Below are 24,071 nucleotides of genomic sequence, written 5' to 3'. Positions count from 1 at the left end.
TTTAAATTCAACTTCTTTAATTCCGGGTTCTCTCTTTTGAAAATAATCAATATAATTGTATAAATTATTCTTTTGTTAGAATGGTCAATTCCAGGCAACTCAAACGGAACACTATATTTTTGGATTAGAATAGATCAATTTAATTATATAGGGCCCTGTTATTGGCACCCCTGTTGTAATTCTATTACTGCATGATTGAATGTAATGAATATTCACTTTGCTTGATATAAACAGACTGACCACATCATGACATGTGGCATTATGTAGCTACAATTGCTAGGTGAAAAGATACCAAGATAGGTCCCCATTAATATTAAGGATTCCTCCCACGACCCTTTCTTATGTCAAATTATTAATGACACTCGTCACATATATCAAACCAATTTGAATTTGACCTTTCCAATAACCAAATACACCTCAGTATACCTTAACTATCCCTCAAAAGGTAAAGTTGATATTTGAATCCTGCACTCTCTTATTTGTATTTTGTATCTTTCATTATTTTGAAATACTCATTCCAAAATATAAATTTGTATTTAGGAATGAATTTTTTGAAATATAATGAAGGTGTTGGACTCAATAATGGAAATACAGGAAACAAATAACCAAAGCCGAATTAGGAGAAAACTGTTTCAGATGATCCACCTAAAACCTGAGCCCAATATGAAAGTTGGGCCTGACTGAAAGTCCAATCGATATGCATGATCTCCTAATGGGCTTGCTATTCCCACCTTATAATGTATTTGGGTTTTACAATTTCCGAAAATATTCTTGACAAGAATTGCAATTCCATTGAGCAAAATTCACAATAGAATTGGTGCAATCAACATACTCTATGAAATGTGATTTCGTTGTGTACATATTTCTAAAACACGCTTCTGCTGTGTATTTTAATTTAATACGATAAAATTGCATTTCCCTAGGATATACAATCTTATTTTTTTTTAAAAAAATACCTCTGCAACATGTCTGACCAAAATTCATCATCCTCTCTAATGGACCTCTGCAATTCTAGGAGTGGCAAAGTGACTAAGCGGCTTCACTAATCACTGCTAACCCGCAACTACATTGTTGATTTGAATATCATAAGTAATTTCGTATGACAACAATAGGGTACCACTGAAATATGATACTTTGTGTAGATCTTTAGGTAAATCCTATCATGTTTTTTGCAAAATTATTACTGAAAAAGTTAACTCGGAATATAACATGTGTTACATTTCCATGGGAATATTGAAAGATATCATATACTGTAGTCGGTAACTTCTATTCTCACTATCTTTTTTCTTCCACCATTTGAATTTTGGAAAACATTCCCATAAATATTAAAATCTAACCAAACATGTTTTTCAATTTATCCTTAACATTCCAAGTATAGTTATTCCTGAAAATCTAATTACATATTTGAAACAAGCATCACCTAACATTAACATGTTTTCAGCCTTCAAAGAAGATATCCAAGGATTTGATATAATACTAAAGCTTGAAAATTGCTGCACCACTGGAAGGCTTAGAAGCAAATACATAAAGGTCAAGATCATTCTTGCTGATATCACCCTTGTCCACCCTAAACTGGTAGAAACGTTCCTGAAATGGATTTGGAATCTCTTGTTAACTACTTGCCTATATTCCAATGTCTAACTACGATTCTTATAAGTAGAAGTATACAACAGCAAACCTTCAAATCAAGGATAAATTGAGAAGCAATGCACTCTTTCACCAAAGCAACAACACAGCCACCCCATCCTGCTCCAGTAAGTCTAGCTCCAATTGCACCATTTTTGCGGCAAATGTTGACAAGTTCCTCCAACTCTGAACAGCTGATTCAAAGTAAAAAGAAAAAAAACGACATTGTACACGCAATATTAGTGATTTGAAGATTGAAAGAGATCATATAACACAAATCAAGCACTAAATATACAACCACTAGACACTGTCAAACACACAATAAAATTGCATGTTCTTTATAAACAGAAGACAGAATTCTAAAACCCAGTATTTGGTATTAATACCTGCATTCGTATAGAAAACTACAGCTATAATGACTCTCATTCATAAGGTCACCAAGCTTCTTTAGCATTTCCTCCTCGCTGAAAAAATAAAGAGTAGTTATAATCCAATAAATTTGGAAATCTTTTTTACCAACAAAAGAATCCCATAACAACACAAGCTAGGACACTCATAAGCCTAGCATATAAGATTAGTAAAATTTTAAGCAGCAGGGTAGAGTAAAAACAGATATTTCATCAGCTAATGTCAAAACAATAGAAAATTAGAAATAGCCCTATGCACGCCAGTAAACTATAATTATTCCATTAGAGAGGTTTTGGCACTTCTAACTGTTATTGGGTTGAAATATAATTTTTGTGGACTGATATCCTCATTCCTCAGTATCCTGAAGCCACTTTGGGCTCTAACTATTCTAAGTTGATTTGGGTGGACTCATTTAAAGAGGCGAAGCACTCCTAGTGCTTATTTTTTCCATTCATGAGACTTGATCTTAAGACCTTACTCCAAAGAAAATTAAGTTCCTTACTACATGGAACAACAGGCATTGGTTTGGGTTATACTAAACTATATCCAGCAATGATTGGAATTTTCTTTTGGATTAGTGGTTTTGAAATCATGCATACCTTTATTATAGATGGAAAAAAAAAAAAGTCATGTCCAGGAATGTCTTGCATAAGAATTTCATAAAATTGTTTAGCTATAAATCCAAAAACTCATCTTTGTTTTGAGGATACAATATCCTTGAAAGCAAGTACCCTCTTGGCTTCAGAATACACATGGGTAGCTCTCTAAAAATAAGGTTTAAAATTAAGTATCACATAAAAACTACATGATAGCCAGTCTACAACCAACAAGAAATTATACAATTTTCATCGTGTGATATTATAGAAAAGCCGCAGAAAAATATGGATATTTTTCAAGTGGAGTAGGTCATCCATAAGTGACTAATACACAGTAATAGAATCTAGAAAAAGACCTCATCAATATTTTAAAACTGAAAGTTGATGAAGATAAACTTCGGTAAAGAAAATTTAATATAATTATGCCTTAATATGTCTCCTGAAGCTTTGGTTTTTAACCATGTCTAATGCAGTTGTGTGATCCATATAGTCAACTTGACCTAGTGGGATAAGGCTTTGTTGTTATCGTATGTCTTAATATGACTACCTAATTATATAACTAAAAATTTAAAGTAACTGAGTTGCTAGAGTGTAAAAGTACCTGATGTAACTTGTAGTGCTCAGCAGCTTTTATGACATTCAAATAAATAGGATTATTGCTAAAAATTGAGGTGAGGTTTTCATCAATAATTTTCTCAATTTCTTCAGCTGTGTATGGTTCTTCCTTCAAAAATTCCTGTAGAAAAAGGAGACTTTTTTTTATTAAAATACAGAGGGAATACAATATCATGAATCTGAATAAAACACACAAAATTCTGTAACTCCAGAAGTATCACTCTTCGTGTATTCACAAGGACAAGATTTAGAAATTTAAAAAGATAAAGCAATAATGGGATAATACAAGGTAAAGTTACCTTGATAGCAAGGACAGGATCAGAAGATTTATGAACACTTGCAAACGATAAGCATAAACCTTCAACATCAGAGAGTGTTTTAAGGTTTAAAATTTCCTCCCTTGGTTTCATTCCAAGCTTTATACTAAGAACAATCTGGAAAATTTTACAGTAACACATTACAATTTAAAATGCATACAACAACAACAACAACGCCTTATCCCACTAGGTGGGGTCGGCTACATGGATCAACTTCCGCCATAATGTTCTATCAAGTACCATACTTCTATCCAAATTATTAAGTTCGAGATCCTTCTTGATAACCTCTCTTATAGTCTTTTTGGGTCTTCCTCTGCCTCGAATTATTTGCCTTCTCTCCATCTGATCTACTCTCCTCACTACAGAGTCTACCGGTCTTCTCTCTACATGACATCAAAAGATGACATTCTGCAGGTCTGCCAAAAAAACAAAAGAGTAGCGTGCGCACACAATGATTGCCCTTTCGCCTCCAACATTAAAGGACCAAAAGCATCTAAAATGAACAGATTTAAATTTTGCTCTCCGAAATTAATCAAATATAGAGCTAATGAAAAGCTTCATATTTGAGCTATAGAAGAACTTAAGTCTAATTTAACTCTACCAGTCTACTTCTCCATGATGTTAAATGTGTACTCTTACACTACAGGTTAAAAGAGTATCATAAATTAAGAATCATATTTAACAATTATCACTTGTCAAACATCAATTGCAAGAGTTTTCTATATAATCAATTAATATTATTTTATAAATATGTGAACAAACTAATGAAGAATAATATGAATTTTCTCCTCTTTATTTTTTTTCTTTATATAAGGCATATGATTAATTTCCATTATTACTTTGTCAAATGCATAGAGTAGAAATGAAAAAAAAATATACAATTTTAAGCTGAAAAATACTTACTGATGGCAAATGGCATTCAAAAGCCCTATTATTATAATTTGTAGCGGCAGTGACAGCCTTTTGAGACTCAGCCAAAGAATGAGCTATTACAAATGTCCCACCAGCAGGAAGTTGTGTACAGATTGGGTTAAAATCAATAAGATCTGCACACCCAGTTTTGGCCATGACAGAGATTACCTGTCAAAAAAAACAGGAAAATGATACAAGTCCCCTGATACATGTTCAGATGTTCAAAGAGCAAGATCAATTGGCTTAGAAGGCTTATCTAAACTATGCAATAGACAAGATCATGTAGTCTTGTAATCATTTAAATCTATTCCTTAGAAAGCTATCACAAAAGCATGATGGAGCCTACCTTAATTTTCAAATTCAGGCCCAATGTAAAGGAGAATTATCAGTAAAGAGCATAGAAGTTAACGAAATAAAAAATTTACTAAAACAAAATCCAACTTAACTGTTGCTATCATAAGATTGGTTCTAAAAAATATTTCATATTCTATAGAGTTTATATTTCAAAATACTTCTCATGATAATAAATAAGCATTAAACAGAAAGCAGAGTCTTAAGTACAATCTCCTTATCATAGCTTTACTCTGAATGATAGATCGGTAAAAGTACAAATGCGCTCACCTAAAGTGCTATACTTTATCCGTTAGTCAAAAGATAGTAGTCAATCAGTAGTACCAATTTGCAAAAAGCTGTTCTAAAGCAGTTACTAAGGCTATCATCAGAGTGATTGGAAGAAAATTTGATGTCTGGACATTTCGTTTGAACAATTTTGCATTATAATTAAAATAGAGCATTTTTACAAAGAAAGATGTGTACAACCTGATCCATTCCTCCAGATTGTGTTCCAATGTATCCTTCACATTCACACGTAAGTTGTGCAATTTCTTTCTGTCAACAACATATGAATGTAAGTACATGAACGTTAAATTATAAAATGCATTCCAAACACCAATAATCCTCTGGTCATTTGTCACTTTATGCAAAAGGTAATTGTATCTCAGATAATTAACAGGCTACAAACAAAGCTAAAATTAATTATTACATAAAACGGTCGATACTTAGCTTGTTGCATTGTTAAGAAAAGAAGCACATTAAAAGACAAACATAAAAACTGAATTAAATCCTGAAGAAACCAAAGTTTCCAAAACATTAAGTTCAAGTGTCACAGATAGTTGGAAATAGAGCTCATTAAATGAAAAGGCAACGGAATTTTAGGAATATTATCCTATCAGTGGCGATACACATGTATGATTAAGTTAAGCTATTGGCTCACAAGTTCCTTAAAAAATTCAGGTATCATTTTTGTTAGCTGAACAACATGTAAAATCCAATTAATCCATTACAACTGTCATATATCAGATATCTAAATAATTATCAGGAAATAAACGAAACTATCTCAGGAGTTAATTAAAAGCATTTCATAATGCCAAAATTTAGCCAGATCGACCATGCTACTTCAACAACAACAAAAGTCCTACACCATTAAGTGAAGTTAACTACATAGATCACACAATGTCATCCAACTCGGTTAAAAACCATGTTGCTTCCATTCAAAATTTCAAATTATTTAAAAGATACTAAAACTGCAGTCCCACATAGATGGAATACCTTTGGGAAGTTCACACCAAAAGCAGCCATAATAGCAATTGTTGAAGAACAAACAAAAGCTGTAGAGCTCGATAGTCCAGACCCTTTATAAAAAGCAAGCATATATTGGATTCAACTCAATTAACAAACAATATACATGGCTTTATCATCTCTGACAAAGTACCAAAGATAATGTAATCATGTACTATGTTTGGTCAATTAGCAGAATGCACCTGTCAGAACTGTTCCATCAACAAGAACATCAAGCTCCAGAGGTTGACCAACATCAACTCCTTTCAGTTTTACGTAGTCATAGAATCCCTTGTACCTGAAAAAAAAATACTGTCAACGTTGTACTAAATTAAAAAATAACAAAACATTTTTCTTATTATCACTAAAAAAAACGTTTACACAAGAAGATGGTCAACATCCATCATTCATGGCTACAACATATCCCTTTGCTTTTCACCCTTTGCCTTCCAAAAAAAAAAAAAAACAACAGTTTGCTTTGCAGTTCACAAAAAGAAATACATATTAAAGTACCTCATAAGCACTTTTTTTAACTTACAAAAGTACAACAAGTACTTACATTAATGTGTCAGACCCTGTTCGGCTAAATAAGTATCTATTTGAATAAAACTTGTTAAATAAGTCTACTGCCCTAGGTCCAGTCGAAAATAAGCAGAATAGCTATTGTACTTGGAGAAACATCCATGCAAATATTATTTTTTAACAATCTATTTAAGTTAATTTAGGTAGATATAAAAATCAGGTAGTCCTAAGCTATTTTTAGCTTTGGAAAAGGCTTAATCTGATATTTAAGTAATAAGCAATACACTAAATTAGTTTTTGAAATAACAAACATTAGTCAACTTAATTCTTAAAATTACTAAAAATAAGTCATTTTCATCTTTGTCTTTGTAATTTTAGAATAACAGAGGTTTGGTCATTTTACAGACTAAAATAATATTTATGAACTATTCTTTTTGTAAAGTTATATTTCCCATTGATTAAAAAAAAAGGTATAGTAATTTTAAGTAACAGTAATAATTTGGCAAAGCTGGTTGGGATCAGCGGGGTGGCATATTTGTGAGGGTTGACATTAGCAATCCTGAGATTGTTTTGGGTGTCTTGGCGAATGGCCATAGGCAACACGGAGTACCCCTCGTAGTCGATATCCTCACCGATCAAGTTCACTCTCCCCGGTGAATTAATTGGGTGAGGTAGAAGAGGATTTGTCGTCTAGAAGTCAAGGTCGAGTAAAAAAACCATTAGTGTATTTAATGATGCTCTTTTAGCTAATTAGCAAGATTAAGTTTCTTATGTATAGACAAGTACACATGTTACATTTGTTTTAACATCTTGATATAGGTCTCCTTGTATTAAGAAGGTTTTTTATTTTTTCTAAGTGGGGGTATGTCCCATTTATTGTTGTATCATTTTGAGTTTAATATAATTTACATTTAAAAAAAAAAAAAAGAATCATTTTCATCAAAATGATAACCTTTGGAGTCATGTCCTAGAATCTAAGTATGGGGATGGAGGAGTCTCATTGGAATAGATGAGGTAAATAATTTTTCTATTTGGTGGAGGGACTTAAGAAGGATTTGTGGTGGCACAAACATTAATTGGTTTGATCATTTAGTGAGGTGGAAGTTAGGTAAGGGGGCACGTACTAGGTTTTTGGCTAGACATGTGGTTCAGTGAAGAGTGCTTGATTTTCAAATGTCCTAGACTTTTTCTTAACTTGGAGCAAAAGGAGGAAGTGGTGGGAATATGGGAAGATGGGAGAGGGACACTTGGTTTTGGGATCTAAAATGGAAGGAGGAGTGGTTTGCTTGGGAGAGTGAGTTGGTTGACAATTTGTATGAGATGCTAACAAATGTTCAACTACTAAGGGGGGAGGCGAACTCTTGGGTATGGCTTGGTGACTCTTCAGGTTTATTCTTCGTAAACTTTGCATATAAATCCCCCCACAAACACTTTAAGGGAAAATTGATATAATGACAAAGTTTCGGTAGCATGGAAAATAAAATTTTGGTCTAATTAAGGTGGAGTTATTTAAGGGTTGCTTAAAATTATATTATTGGAGTAAAATGTATATATGCATTGCTTAATTATGATGTATTGTGGGGATCAATTAATAAGAAATGAAGAACTCTAAATAAATTACTTAAATTATATCTATTAAAGATGCTCTTACAAACACTCTCTTAATACACACTTATATATTTTTTTTCCCATTATTTACGTCAAAGAAGGAAACCAAAAGTTTAAAAAAAAAATCTCTATAGACATATGATGTTTCTATGCCTATACAATTTATCTATTACCTTTCTTACTTATACTTAAACATCTAAGTTTGTGGGACAAAATGCTTTTAGCAAAAGCTTAAAAGGAACACTCCTTTGTAAGTCTTGTTCTTTTTGAACTTGAGAGGAATGTGACCCATAAATCTGAATAAAGGAGCCGGCACAAAGACAACAAATTTGAGTAACGATATTGTTTAAGGGAACTATAGTGGTTTGGGTATCATTACAAATAGATGGCTCCAAACAAGTTTATTTGAAGGGTTGAATTAATGTGTTGGAGAATGGATAGGAACCTAGAAGGGGGTGCATTGAGAAATAAAAAAATCTGGATAAGTTAGAAAAGTCAAGGGGTTGAAGGTGATGGTTGGAAAAAGAAAAGAGAAAGGTGGAAGTGGTGGCTGGATAGGGAGGAGGAGGGGTGGTAGTGGTGAAGAAAAAAACACTAAAGGTAAAATGCTTATGAATTTGATTTTAGTAGAAGTAGTATTATCTTTGGACTGAAATATAAAATAAAAAATTATGTATTTTATGTATAAATACTAAAACAAATTTTAATAACTCTTTTTATTTAAGGATGTCATTTCTAAAATATTTTTTATTTAATTAAAATTTTATTTTCAACAATCTTCTCTTTTTTTGTTCTATGCTCTTTTTTTGTCCTATGCAATTAAATGTTAAGGCTAAACTAGAAAATAATTCAATTTTTTGTATTAAGATAATAACATTCAATAATATTAACTAATTTTATTAAAGGAAGAAAAATATTTTTTCCTTATATTTCAGCTAGGAGAAAATACATAATTTGCATTAATTATGAATGCTCGCAAATAATTTCACTATAATTTTAGTTTTAATTAAAATTAATATCATAAAATTATCTAAAAATTAGTTTACAAATACCCACCCAAATATATATACTAAATTACTTGAACAATCAAACAATTTTTTTTTCTTTTATCTAGATAATAAGTATTTTTTATTAGAAAGAATCTTATTTAAGTAAAAGCACTATAACCAGTAAAACTCTGATTTCGTCCATTTAACAACTCAAGATCACCTAATTAAGCTGTGACTTCTCCACGCCACGCCAATTCACTACGACCTGCAAAGCTCACGTTTCGTGTATTAAACAACTCAAATCACCTAATTAAGCTGTGGCAACTCCATGTCAATTAATTATAATGCTAAGTAGTAGTGAAAAACCAAACATTTATCAAAAGTCAAATATTTTTTTATATACAAATGTTAATTAGTTAGGATCGATGTTAATTTTATTAATGGAAAGGATTGAACCTGCAATATTTTTCTTTTTTTTTTTTCTCTTAACCATCCAACATGTCTTATATCTTTCATATTATCATAACATGATTACTTCGTGTGTACTCTGATACCTGTAACAACAAAAATTATACTGACAAATATGAACCAAGACTTTATCATTTACAGTTTCACTTAAGGCTTCTAGCTACGTCTGTATCCCATACTCTGAAATTCAACTCGTATGCTTATACTACGGAAGAACTTGTCCTAAATGCGATATTATTTTCTGCAAAATGACCTTCATATATGTGAAGGCCTAATTCTCTCTATATAAAAATAACTTTGGATAAATGAAGAGAGTCGTTACCATTACGAATATAATATATCATGCATGATACGACTATAACGACTGCAATAAGCTAGGAAGAAAAAATCTTGCCAACTTATTTCAATATCGTTATATTGCTAGCTAGCTTACTTCACTTGCATATATGAATTGCATTTCTATCATTCAAATTTTGTCATGTTTCGCGATAATCAAATGTAAAAATGCATATATAGAAGTGGTTAAATGCTTGATATAATCTCATGTTATTTTTATAAAAAAAAAAAATGGTACTAGAGACACGACTCATGAGAATGTCTTTTTAATAGCGACAAAAGGAGAGAATAAAAAGCAAGTATAACACACTCCACGCAGGGAAAAAGACAAATTTAATGAGCATAATTTAAGAAACGAAGAAACAAAAAATAAATAAAAATACAATTAACAGAAAAAATAACAATAATTGAGCAAGTACTTTCGAAGCATGAAATTGACAAACGTGAGAAGCAGTTTGTCTACATAAGAAGCAAAGCTTGTGCACAATGGAAATACGTTGACCGTTTCTTTGCCTCCAAAACCCATAACGGTAACCGACCTCTCCTTATTCCCTTGATTTCCTCCCCTCCCAAGCCTTCAAATACAAAACAATTTCTAAAAAAATAAACATAATAATAATAATAATAATAATTAATTGCTATTAATTATTTAAAATAACACTGGTACTAGTAATAATAGGAATAGTAACACAAAATAATAATAAATCAAAACACTATCACATTCCATTCATTTGATTTCCATTTCTCCCATTCCTCTCTCGTGTGTCGCCGATGGCCACCATGGAGCGCCGGAAAACGATGACCATGAACTGGGATGGCCTCGGCGACGACGATGACGACGACCACTTCTTCGAGACCTACAACCGCCTCTCCGCCGCCGTGCCGCAGGACCTCGCCGACGACGATAACGATTTCGAAGACAGCCGCCTCTCCTTCGCCTCCACCATCTCCTCCACCCTCTCCATCAAGCCCCGAACCTCACACTTCTCCGCAAACTTCACCGGAAAACCAAACTACGAAATCTGGATGGCCGCTCCGGGATCCATCTCCGAACGCAGAAGAAGGTTGCTCGGCAGCATGGGCCTCGACGAGAACAAGGAGCTCCTCCAAGCCACCAGCGCCGCCATCGCCCGTGCCATCACGAAAAAATTCGAAAACAACAATGGCATCATCAACAACGATAACAACAACAACAACAACAACAACAACAGCAGTTACGCTATCAATTCCACCGCCGTTGATGTTGGGAAACAGAAACCGTCGAACTCGCCGGTATACGTCCTCGTCCGGTCGCGGTCCGAGGGCGACATCGGCTCCTTCTCAATGGAGAAATCGAGGAAGGAGGAGATAATAGGAAAGGTATCAAAGCAGCGGTTGACGAGAACCGCTACGGAGGTTGCTCAGCGGCGGCACGCCGGCGCTGAGAACAACCGAATGGTGGTGAAAGACGTGCCTGCTGCTGGGGATTCACCTGTGCATCAGGTGAACCGCCAGGTGGTGACGGCGGCCATGGGAATGGGCGACCTGGGGGCGTTTTTTCTAATAAAGAACCTGGACACGGGAAAAGAGTTTATAGTAAACGAATACGGAGAAGACGGCACGTGGAACAGGCTGAGCGATTTGCAGACTGGAAAACAGTTAACGATGGAGGAGTTCGAGAAAACGGTGGGGCATTCCGCGGTTGTGAAAGAGGTTATGAGGCGCGCCAACGTGTCGCGCCACAGCGATAAGAAGCTTTCTTCAAACTCCTACATTTCGAGGAGTTTGAGATTAAGCAAGAGGCGTGGTGCTTCTTTGTTGAGGAACATAAAGGGCGTTGCGAGTGGATTCGTCGGGGAGCGTGAGGCGTCGGTGGCGGCGCCTCAAGCGGCGGTGGGGAAGAACGAGTGGGTGCGCGTGAGGCAGAGCGGGAAGTCGCAGAAGGAGCTATCGGCGCTGCACCTGTGCCAGGAGTTCCAGGCTCACGAAGGGTGCGTGTGGACGATAAAGTTCAGTTTGGATGGTAGGTATTTGGCAAGTGCTGGGGAGGACAAGGTTATACACGTCTGGGAGGTGCAGGAGTGTGAGGTTATGTCCTTGAAACCCGACTTGAAGAAGAAAGGTAAGAAAGGGGGTGCTTCTGCCATTCCCGAATATGTTCATGTTCCCGAAACTGTTTTTACTCTATCCGAGAAGCCTTATTGTTCTTTCACTGGCCATTTGGATGAGGTCTTGGATTTGTCTTGGTCCAGATCTCAGGTAAGCTTTTTGCTTTCATTTACTTTTATCTTGATTTGAAATGTGTGTTTAGCTGAATATTTTTAAAATTAATTTTCAAAGAATTTAATTAATAAAATTGATTCACAAATAAAAAGATTTATGTTTATCATCGGAGCAAATGTAGAGTGTAAATTGATTTTGAATACTTTTATCATTGATAAAAAAAAAAACAACTATTTTTCATCATTTCTAGTTAAAATAAGGTTTTGAGACAATCAATTTTATCCAAAAACAATCAAATGCCTATTTTTTTCTTTTTTCTTTTTTTTTTTGATGATTTTGATTGTGAAACTAACACACTCAAAAGCAACTTCATCCTCATGAATCCAAATTTTATTTGATTGGAAACATTTTTAAGTAGTTTCTATGTTGGATAAAAAATTCTATGCTCTTTGTTACTATTAATTTCTTTTTGGAATAAAAACACCAAAATACAAATCACTTTATTTGAAAACCAATATATTCAAAATCAATTTCGTAAATGTTCATGTATCCACACATATATTCTACCGAAAATTTACCATGCATGCTTTATAAATTTTCTGCAAAGAAAAAACTGAAGGATGATTTTATTTTCTAATGTGGATTTGTCCTTGCAGTTACTTCTCTCGTCTTCCATGGATAAAACAGTGAGGTTGTGGGATTTGGAAACCAAGTCATGCTTAAAATTCTTTGCACATAATGACTATGGTAATATGTTTTAACTTTGATGTTCTAGTTTTTTAAAATTCTTTTGGGAGCTATGTGGCAATGGCACATTACTTAATTTGGTTGTTTTGCTTTATGCTATTTGTTGTGGGATTGGATATGGCAGTGACCTGCGTGCAGTTCAACCCCATGGATGAAGACTATTTCCTTACTGGCTCCCTTGATGCCAAGGTCAGAATGTGGAACATCCCTGCACGTCTCGTTGTGGATTGGATTGATATCCATGAAATGGTTACTGCTGTTTCTTACACCCCTGATGGCCAGGTATGATTTTCTTGATTTCTTCCACTATGTGCATCTCTGATTTGTTGTTGCAAATTGGTTAGAGTTTAGTACATGTTTTTTATTGATTGGTAAAATTTAATAATCTATATCCGCTTTAATAATTGGTTCTTTTCTTCTTTTAATTGTAGGGTGTTCTAGTTGGTACACAAAAAGGAAATTGTCGAACTTACAGCTTAGAAGGTACTGTTAATACACTAGTCCGTTGTTCTTGTTTATATGTCATCCTTAAGTACTATGGAATTTGACAATGTATGCTATTTGGTTAATTCTGATTTCTATATGGTCACCAGATTACAAGTTAACTCAATCTGGCACAGTTGAGCTTCGAAACAAAAAGAAATCTCAGCTGAAAAAGGTTACCGGTTTCCAGGTAAATTCCACAACCATATTAAAAAAGATAGTTTATATGGTTTCCTTTTCATACCACTGAAGATTGTTTTATGTCAAGAATAAAAACTTAACTGGCTTTGCATCTTCACAATCACAGTTTGCCCCAAATAATCCATCAGAAGTGCTTGTTACTTCAGCTGATTCCAGGATAAGAATTGTGGATGGTTCCCAAGTTGTTCAAAAGTTTAAAGGTAATGATGATGCAGATGCATCATTTGCCAGTAACATTTTTTGCTACTTCAAAAATGACTTTGTGTTTATGCCTACATAACCAATAGAGTAGTGTCATAACTCATAACTTATTAACATGGTGGTGAAAGCAGGTTTTCGAAATGCAAGCAGCCAAATGGCAGCTTCATTTACTACAAGTGGAAGGTACATCATAAGTGCAAGTGAAGACTCACAAGTGTATGTTTGGAAGAACGAAGAGGCTCGCACTCCAAGCTCCGGAAAAGCAAGGAGTCTGATTGTTAACCAATCTCACGAGCACTTCCCATGTAAAGATGTTTCAGTTGCAATACCTTGGCCTTGTACCATAAGGGGTGATCCACCATCAGTGCCAATGCAAAACCCCAAAAAGAACTCAAAACGTTCACAAGAGGACACTCCAGCGAACAGCAAGAGAATGTTGCCACCTCTTCCAAAGAAAAGCAACAACCACGCCACAGAAAGTGCACCAGGCTCCCCAGAACATGACCCTGCAGCGATTTCGCGCACAGAATCCGGAATTGGAGACTCATTTGGGAACAGCAAGAGAATGTTGCCACCCCTTCCTAAGAAAAGTAACAACCATGCAACAGAAAGTGGTGACTCCCCTATAGATGAAGAACTTGAAGCAATTTCTAGGACAGACACGGGATTAGGTGATTCATTTGCTTCAAGCTATGGTGATCCAGCTTCTATATCTGCTTCAGGTACTCCATCAAATGCATCTTGGTCTTCCAATTACTCATCATATGATGGTTGCAATGGTGCCTCATCAATACACCCTTCAGCATGGGGCTTGGTGATTGTGACAGCAGGGTTTGGAGGTGAAATTAGGTGTTATCAGAATTTTGGTCTGCCTCGGAGGATGAGACAGGCCAATATCTTTTTGGGACCTACATAATATAACAAATAACATCTTTCTCCATGGCAAATTATTAACTTAGCAGCTTTTTCCCTTTTGAAAGATTGGAAGGGAGGAATGGGATGTGATAAATGTAGTAAATTCACTTTTTTCTCATTAGATTGGCATGTGATGTGGCAATTTTGGTACCTGTATCCCTATGGTTAGTAAGTTATACTAACATTATAGACAAAATACAAGAATGCAGATGACATTCAAACCCATTAAATGGGAGAAAAAGTTGGCAGCATAAGATTAGAGACATTAAGTTAAGCAATTATTTTTTTCTGTTTGATTGAATTCATAGCCTTAAATCACTTAACAGCTACTCATCTTTGTCTATCATCGTACTGTAGGGTGAGTGATTACTCAAGTGTTGGAATTTGGATTACTCATGGCAAAACAAATAAATAAAAATTAACAAACAAGAGAACATGTAGAGACGGAAACATGTTCTGTCAAGTAGATCCTTGGTTTTTTCTTTTTTATTTAAATGAGTTGCAACTAAACGATGATTTTTGTGTGGGAAGGTGGAATTTGTTTTAGTTTTTAGCTGATATCTGGACACTATAATCTTTTCCAACAAAGTTCTTTGTATTCATACTTAAACAATTTATATCAGATAAAGTATACGGTCAGGACGAGAGAATACTTGATGTATCAGATCGAGTACCCTCTCAGTTATATACTCACATATTTCATACAGCACGACTGAGCATTCAGCATATACAAGTGACGAGTAATATTCGGCCATGATTATCACTGATGAACCCACTTAAGGGTAATTACCTAATTAGAAGTGCTTAAGTAAGATTAAGAGGCATATTACCAAACTTGTAATCAAAACATGCAGGCCTATAGACCCAAGGTCCATTAAGGTCAATATATAAAGCGAAGAATCCTAGGTAAGAGAATTGATTCATTCTTGAGTATTCATTAAATATTATCAACAGCTTTGAGCTGAACTAGGAACTAGCAGAGAAGATCCTTCAACATAATAGTAAACCCTTTCGGCATAGTAGAGGATTCTTCGGCATAAGGATGAGTGTTCAGTCCATTTGTAACATGAACATAATTTATTTGACTTTTGTTATCAAGTCCCTTTTGTCTCACTTTTGTGCATTAATTTTCTCAAAAAAACTTGGAATTCAATTGTCTAAAGTAATGTTATTTTGGTTTGAAACTGGTGAATATACATTTTTATTTCTTATATTTAATGATCACATCTTTTAATCTACAAGAACAAAGATAGAAAAGAGAAGAAGTACTCCTTCTGGTTCAAAATAATAGTTGTTATGGATTTTTTACATAAACCAAAAAAAATAATAAATAGATGAATGAGAATAATAATTTTATAAAATTAACATTATATTATTATTAATTTATTTATAAATTCTATTGTCTATCATTAATGTTATAATAGATATAAATGAAAAAAATAATTAATTTTACATTGAAAATGTAAAATGATAATTATTTTTGGGATAATTTTTTTTCTCCTACATTACAATTATAATAAAACGGGTGAAATATTATGTTGAGAGGTTAACATAAAAGTACATCAACAACAATTGTTAGAATCTTAATTGAACAATTGAGTTAAGAAATTGAATACGTGGTTAAATTGAGTAAAAAAATTAAAACGCAAATATCATGAAAGATGAAAATAAAGAGGTGTGAAGTAGAGAAAAAGGTTGTCATTATTGATGAGTAAAACTTGAAAAATGTTGTCATTAATGAACTCAAAACACTCATAAAAATAATGTTGAGAATATAATAGTAATCCTTAACTTAAAAAAATGACTTGTAATAGGACATGAAAGTGTGAGAAGTGTAACAACCTAAAAAATGATCTCTTTTTATTGCGTTTGTGTGTACAATTTTTTTCTCTATAACTCTTTTATTTTTCTCTTTATATCTATAACTTGTAAAGGATTTTAAAATATATATATATATATATATATATATATATATATATATTAAATCTTAATAGTATAATTTTTGTTAATGCTATAATTTCATATATTTATCTTTACACAATATATTTCATTTTTAAAAAGTTAAACAATGTAAAAGGGGAGGAAAAAGACAAAAGGAAAAAAAGAAATTCAAACGAGACGACGTCGTTTTACTCTTCCCTACCACCAGCCATTCAAATTGCGTCTCCCGCCTGCTCCTTTCCACATATCAGAGTCACATTCTTTCCAAAACCAGAAAATGGACCTTCAGTCCTTCACCTTCTTCACTTGAATCGCAACTTCCCAAATCCAAATCTCACAGAGAAACCCTAATTCAAACCCTAACCCTCCCAAAATGTCCTCGCCGCTAACCTACCCCGCGGTGCTCGACGACAAGGACCTCGACGACGCCGCATTGTGGGCCATGATCGACTCCGCCACAGCCTCACACTCCTCCTCCAAGTGCAAGTCCCTCGCCTCCGCCAAATTCCCCATCCGCCAGCTCCCTTCCCCGATCTCAAACCCCTCCCCGCCGCCCAAGTTCCGGAAGGTCCTCCGGGACTCTGGCGACAGCGGCGAGGTGGTGCAAGACCCGTGGCCCTACCGCCCTCCGCGGAAGATCGCGAGGACGTGTCCTTCCGAGGAGAGCAGCCCGCTTGCTCTGGTCAGAAGCGTGCAGAGGACGCCGCCGCCGCTGAAGGGCTTCTCGTCGCCGGCGGCTCAGGAGATCAGCTGTTACACGGAGGTATCGCCGCGGTGCTATGGGAGAAACAACGAGGTGGAGGAGAAGGAGAGCAGCGTGGGGCATAGCTTGCTTGGAATGTTCCCTTCGGTTTCGTTGTTTAAGGAGTACCAGAATGCTGCAATGGCGGTAATTGTCCTGATTCTCTTGCTTCAGTGTTTTGATTAAGGTTTGGACAAAACTTATCTATTCAGAATTGGACAGTGTAAACTTTCATTCCGTTATGGACAATTCTGGATAATCATGGAATTCATAATTATTGATTTTTGTAATAAGTAATTTGAAAGTCATAAATGAGGAGATTTAATTAGTTGACAGTTTGAATATCTATACAATGATAGTATAGAAATCAAAATCAAACTTTTGTTTTAGAATTAGTGGAACGAAACAGAACTTAATAGAATTTATTGTATCTGCTTGATCTATTTTTGTTCTCCTAATTTGGATTATCAGATGATAGTAATTTGTTGTTTGTGAATATCTTTAAAAATCGTCTACATACTAAACAATAGAATGACTATTTTAATCAAAATATTTAAATAATGAAGTAATCATTTTATATCATCCCATTCAATTCAATTCCATTACATTCCATCCATCTTTAGCTATTTAATCGTCGACCATGTAATAGGTAATGAGCATGTAAAGAAACATCTTATTGTGTGCCGAAGTAGACAGTGGAATAGCAATGTTTATAGAATTCCATCACATCAGATGTTTTTTTTTTAAAATTTATTTATATTGATTTGACTGTTTTTTATTTTGGGTTAAATGATGGAAAATAAGGTTCGTCGTGTACATTTTGTAGGACCCCACATATTAGGAGATACTATAAAGGACATAACATTACCCACAGTAACGTTAGGACATGTCTTGACCTCTGACCAAGCTCTGAAAATAAACCATTAAATGAGCAGATGCTCTAAAAAAAATTTGGTGATTAAATTTAACACTTAATAATACACAAACTTTCTAAATTAAAGGCTAACTTGAAGCATTTACTTTTAAGGTTTCCTTTAGCTTCATTGTTTCAGGAATTTCAGTGCACCTGTGGTTATGGCATACAGTAGTGATTTTCAGCTTGAACCTAATTTTTACCTTAATATGCTATAATGGATAACTTCGACCTTTTATTTATAGTGAAGAAGTGCATTTACTTATCTGAAATTTATTTATCTTTTTGATATCTTGGGTTCTTGATCACTCGATTAGCTTTTGATGAATGCGAACATTGAATCTGATAATTGAAAACATTGAGAAGCATTTTTAAGGACTGTGACTTGCACTGTACAATTAGTTTATCAACACTTTGAGAATTATACTAATAATTTCCTTAAGAAATTAACATTTCTTTTATTTATGTTCAGTCCTATGAGGTATTTTCTTGCTATGCATGCTTAGTACGTATCACATTAGAAAATAAAAAGGAATTTGTTTCCTGTACTTTCTGTCTTTTGTCTGCCATGAACAAATCATGGCAGTCTTTTGATGTTTGATTCCTATTTTCCACACTTTTTAACACCCTGTGGTTATCCTGAACAAATCATTGGATGATATTAGCGACTTTCTTTATTTGGATTCCCAAGTTCTAGATGCTCGGAAACATGTTTTCTTGACTTCCATAACTCATTGGGAGTGTCTGGATAAATTCAAGACTATTCTTTGATATTCTTTTAATCTTTTTTAATTAGTATCTGTTTCCAGAAGCTCCAAGTTTGGGTTTTGCTTTTAATGGCTGTATTACGTTTGAACCCGTGTTTGCCATAATTTTACATATAATAACAACATAATTTCTCCATTCTCCACAGTAATTAGGTTCCTGAGATTTTGTTATTTATTTTCACTCAAGAAGGATTCATCTAATCAATTCTTTGTTATGTCTTCAATGTTCAGATTTTGGAGAATACTGATTACACTTTGATTTCGGGGCATCCTTACATTAAGAAGTCAGGTAAACATAGTTTGCCTTCTCTTCTGTGAAAATGATACAACTGATGTAACCAGGCGGGGCATGCTTTTTTATAGGTTGGAGAAAGATATCTTGTTACTTCAATATTTCTTATGAAATCAGGGACAAGAATATTGAGTTTGATGAGAATCGTAATGTTCAGCGTGCTGAGTTTGTGATTCGTGCATACATGCAGTACGTGTCTCGTTTGGTTGTTTGAATTAATCGATCTTCCAAATGATCTCTATTCTCACCACAGTTACTGCCGTTTCTGTGATTTTCATTACATCAGAGGTGGCAGGTTCTCAGACGGATGGGGCTCTTGTGATCGACGCGAGAAGAGATTTCAGAAACCAAATCATGATGTTCCCAGCACTGCAGAGACTAGAGCAAAAAATAAAGCTTGTCAAGTATGCCATCTTTATCATGTTATATTTTTCTGCTTTATGTTTTCAATAATTTGTTATGAATTTAGCTGTTTATGTGGAGACTAGAGAGGTTTTATTCAAACACATTTCCATAAAAGGCCTTTAACGTAAGCTTAATCAAACTTCACACCCGTTGCTATCTGCTGAAATGATCTTTATCAATCTTGGATCGGCACAGCTATGTAGAATCACTATTGATGCATACCCAAAATGTGTTTCTTTCATCTAGTACAACAATTGAGATGAATAATAATAAATTACAACAATAATAGTCTAAGACAAAATTGCATCAATTGCTTTTAGTTACACGGCCTTGGTTTATCTTTGACAGCCTCGTAAACAAGTTTGCTTATATTTTTTTTTCTTTTTCGTTTTGCTGTGGCCTGTGGCATCACTACTAATCTTATTTTTAGTTGAGATCCCTTAATCAGTAAACCTCACTGTCTCATACCTTGGTTACTAACGACACTAAAACGATGAAAATCTTCCTTGGGTATATACCTAACTATTTAAGGTTAGATTGGTTATTTGCTATAAATAACATAGTTGCCTTAGGATTTCTTCAGATAAATTTCTCCATAAGCATTTATAGGAGAAGGAAGAAAATGAGAAAAGAATAAAATAAAATGCATTTCTCTAAAAATTAAAATTAATTTTGATATAAGTTAATTTATAGAAGCTCTCATATTAGTTTTTTAAGAAATTTTATTTTTAATTTGTATATAAGTTAATTTTAACTTATAGAGAAGTGTATTTTATTTTTGCTTCTTATTTTATTCTCCTGGAAATTTTTATGGAGAAGTTAATCTAAACATACCCTTAATCTATTTTCTAGTCTTGTGCTACCGTATTCCTTTTTCTTTTGTTTCTTAAATTGCTTCCTCTGATTATTCCCTAGGGATGGTTGAAAATAAAAACTTGTATGCCAACTTAAACTAATAATTTTATCCTGTTGCTAATTTTACAGGACTTGCTAGGAATTGGAGATTACCGACCTGGTGCAACTAGTCAATTTCGTTGATGTTATAAATAACTCTTGCAACGTTTTAACTTGCCCTAAAATTTGTTGAGGGATAAAATTAACTGAGTTTTTTTCCTCTCTCTTCAAATGTATCTTATTGATGAATAGTTGTAAATCCTGATATTGTTGCCATTTAGCACGTATTTGGTGCTCACGGCATTCCAGTTTAATTGTGCAAGATGCTAATTGAGTAACAAATGTTATTCAGCATGAATAGCCTGTTATAAGATTTAATAAAGGTATAGTTCGGTTAGTTGAAGAGTGTATGTTAGTTGTTGTAATTATGTGATATTTAAGTTCAATTCCTATTAATTAAAAAAGGCCTATTATAAAATTTGATGAATTTAAACTTAATAAATAAAATTCTTATGTCTTTAATGAGAGAGCAGAGATGCAAAACACTAGTATTGTGACTATTTGGTGGTAATAGTTTGACTAAGCAAGTTAATTCTCTCAGCTTTGCTTCAAGTGGAGTGGGTTGAGATTTGTGAAACATAACCCTTTTTGTTTAGGAGTGAGTTAATAAGTTGGATTGCCAAAAACATAAAATGACAGCCTTACCAAAAAAAAAAAAGAACCAGGTTATAAAATGGCGGGTTCATAGACTGATAAGTGAAAGCACACCCCAAAAATAGAAACAAAATATATAAAAATATCAGATCATCCATAATTTATTCTAAGTTTTCAATAAATCGCAATATTTTTTGAAGCAATCGCAATATAAGTTAAAATCAATGAAACCGTAATACTAAATTAGTTCTTCCAATATAAGCTTTAAAAGCATAATAATCTATATCTATACTAATAATAAAGGAAATACCTCTCATATGAAGTTCATATTTTATTGGATAATTTTATCCTTAAATATTTCCTTAAACCGTCAAATATTTCTTCTAACCTATAGTAGCTTTCCATTACTTCTATATTGTTAGTTTTTCCTATGTCACTTTTTTTATTAATTATATTTAACTTTATTTTTTTGTTTTTATTTATTATTTAAAAAATTCTATTAATACAAGTTTAGAATTAGTTTCTTAATCAAATATAATATTAACGGGTAATTAAATTGTTCACATCAATACTATTTAAACATAGCTTTAATGAATGCAAAGACCTAATCAGATTTGTAATGAATTATTCACCAAAAGAAAAGATTTGTAATCAATTAAATTCATTATATTTAATTAAAAATTAAATATCAAGTCATAATTAAAAAAATAATTTATTAGAAATTGTAGTGACGATGATTAAATTCATGGTCCCTTAAAAGTTAAAGGGCAAACTTATTACAGGGACGAAAAATAAAATTAAAATTTTTAAGAAATTAAAACTGAAAAAAAAAGTTAATTTATAGAAACTAAAAATGAATAAAATAACTTATAGAGACAATTTTTTTTTAAAAAAAAAAACATAAACCTATAAGGAGTAAAAATGAAAAAAAAAACTTACATGAACCAAAATTAATTTATATTTAAGCCTTAATATTATAGCAAATATCCTTTGACTTAAAAAACTAATAATATCTTCAAATTGTATCGAAATATTTGTTGACCTTCAATAAAAACAAATTAAATATAACGTTATCAATACTCCACTAGTCAAGAACTAGTGCAAACTTAAAAATTTACTAGTCCATTTCTCCTTCGAAATTATTTTTATTTTTATTAAAACTATGAATACGAGTAGACCTTTTCAACGAAAAATTAATTGATTTAATTGTTAATATATAGTACGTATTTATCCGTCACATTCAAAACTAAAGAAATGCATATATGATCACTTTGATTTCATGGTCCATGTATAATGTATTGGTAATCAAATCAAAGGCAATAAAAAATAAATTAAACATAAATTCCTAACAACTCTTTATTGTAGCTCTTATTTAACCACACTTTGGAGAGTGGTACAACACTACAGTGTCATTTTCCCCTTAATTACAACAATACAATGGAGATTTCCCATTCTTATAACAGATTCCACTCTTATAATCTTTGCGAATGCATTCAATGTTGCAGTTCGATCTCTATGCATGGCCCTATGCAAGTTGTCCCAGCTGGATCACCCAGACTTGTTGCTTGCCCTACAATAAGAGTATAAGACCAAAGTTAACAAATTTATGCACATAGTTCATCTTGCTTATTATGAAGTAAATCACTGATATCATTAATATGAAATTAAATAATGACTAGCTAAGTTTTAACTACCTAATATAAGTTGGTTTTTTTTATATATATAAAAAAAACCCTACTACCTAATGTGTTTAATGGCTTTCATTCATCCATAAAATTGAAATCGACACAGGTTATTGAAAACCATCACTGTTTATGAGTAAAATTGCCCGAATTCAACCGAAAAGAAGTTGATTGAAGCATTTTTAAAAATTAGAGAATTTGGAAATTTAGGAATCAAATTGAGTTATTTTAGATAATTTAAAGACTAAATTAATAATTAAATTTTTTTAATTAAAAATATGAATATTAGTATACTTTTTTTAACGGAATTTAATTTATTTTAGTTGTTAATTATACGTATTTATCCATCCCATTCAAAAGTGACCAAAACTAAAGAAATGCGTATATGGTCACTTTCACTTAGTAATCCATTTATTGATAATAATGAAATCAAAGGTAATGATATACATAAACTCTTAACAACTCTAATCTAAACCAAAGTGGATCAGCTATATGTTTTATTTTGCCACCCCCGGATTCATGCATGACCCTATGCATGTTGTCCCCTACAGGATCCGTTTAATTTGTTCCAATTTGTTCCAGACATGTTGCTGACCCTTTAAGTTAACAAATTTATTATGCACATAGTTCATAGTGCTTATTATCAACTAAATCACCATTATCATTGTTAAGAGTCTTATCTAGTAGGCTGGTACCAAATGATTATTAGATAAACATGAAAAAAACAACACTAAAAGAACATATATAAAATGTTCTTTTCATAATTTAATTAGTGAATTGCTTTTCTTCGAAAGAAATTGAAGAGAAAAACTTAATCTCTTTTTTTTTTTTTTCCTTTTTTACATGAAGCACTTAATTAGGATCAAAGTAATACATATTATTCCAAAGAACAAAGGGTGATTGATGTGTTGTCTGTATTGAAAAATTAGGACGACGAATATTATGGGATGAAAGGAGTATATAACATGTGAAGGAAAACAAATTTGAGTATAATATCGCGAACATTAATGCATAGGAA

At 33.2% G+C, this 24,071-nt stretch overlaps 3 protein-coding genes across 3 annotated transcripts; 2 read left to right on the top strand and 1 right to left on the bottom strand.

Moving 5' to 3' along the window:
• Positions 1-1,367: 1,367 nt before the first annotated feature.
• Positions 1,368-7,207, bottom strand: LOC114424258 (galactokinase-like). Its single transcript, XM_028391099.1, has 11 exons — positions 7,104-7,207; positions 6,295-6,389; positions 6,083-6,165; positions 5,294-5,362; positions 4,466-4,642; positions 3,545-3,679; positions 3,232-3,366; positions 2,732-2,798; positions 2,013-2,094; positions 1,679-1,820; positions 1,368-1,587 (listed from the first exon to the last, which is right to left on the bottom strand). The coding sequence occupies exons 1-11, from the start codon at positions 7,205-7,207 to the stop codon at positions 1,477-1,479; spliced, it is 1,200 nt and encodes a 399-aa protein (XP_028246900.1). The 3' UTR covers positions 1,368-1,476.
• Positions 7,208-10,678: 3,471 nt separating this feature from the next.
• On the top strand, positions 10,679-15,064 carry LOC114424496. The gene is made up of 7 exons (XM_028391357.1): positions 10,679-12,252; positions 12,873-12,963; positions 13,088-13,245; positions 13,395-13,446; positions 13,557-13,636; positions 13,754-13,847; positions 13,980-15,064. The coding sequence occupies exons 1-7, from the start codon at positions 10,786-10,788 to the stop codon at positions 14,762-14,764; spliced, it is 2,727 nt and encodes a 908-aa protein (XP_028247158.1). The 5' UTR covers positions 10,679-10,785; the 3' UTR covers positions 14,765-15,064.
• Positions 15,065-16,935: 1,871 nt separating this feature from the next.
• LOC114424392 lies at positions 16,936-21,114 on the top strand. Its single transcript, XM_028391233.1, has 5 exons — positions 16,936-17,593; positions 19,358-19,415; positions 19,490-19,607; positions 19,705-19,822; positions 20,808-21,114. Exons 1-5 carry the CDS (start codon positions 17,078-17,080, stop codon positions 20,859-20,861), a joined length of 864 nt encoding a protein of 287 aa, XP_028247034.1. The 5' UTR covers positions 16,936-17,077; the 3' UTR covers positions 20,862-21,114.
• Positions 21,115-24,071: the final 2,957 nt, after the last annotated feature.

This window comes from Glycine soja, chromosome 8, assembly GCF_004193775.1.
Source record: "Glycine soja cultivar W05 chromosome 8, ASM419377v2, whole genome shotgun sequence".
Taxonomy (NCBI): domain Eukaryota; kingdom Viridiplantae; phylum Streptophyta; class Magnoliopsida; order Fabales; family Fabaceae; genus Glycine; species Glycine soja.
Note: the sequence above shows the minus strand (reverse complement) of the source record. Positions and strands in the feature narration are given on the sequence as shown.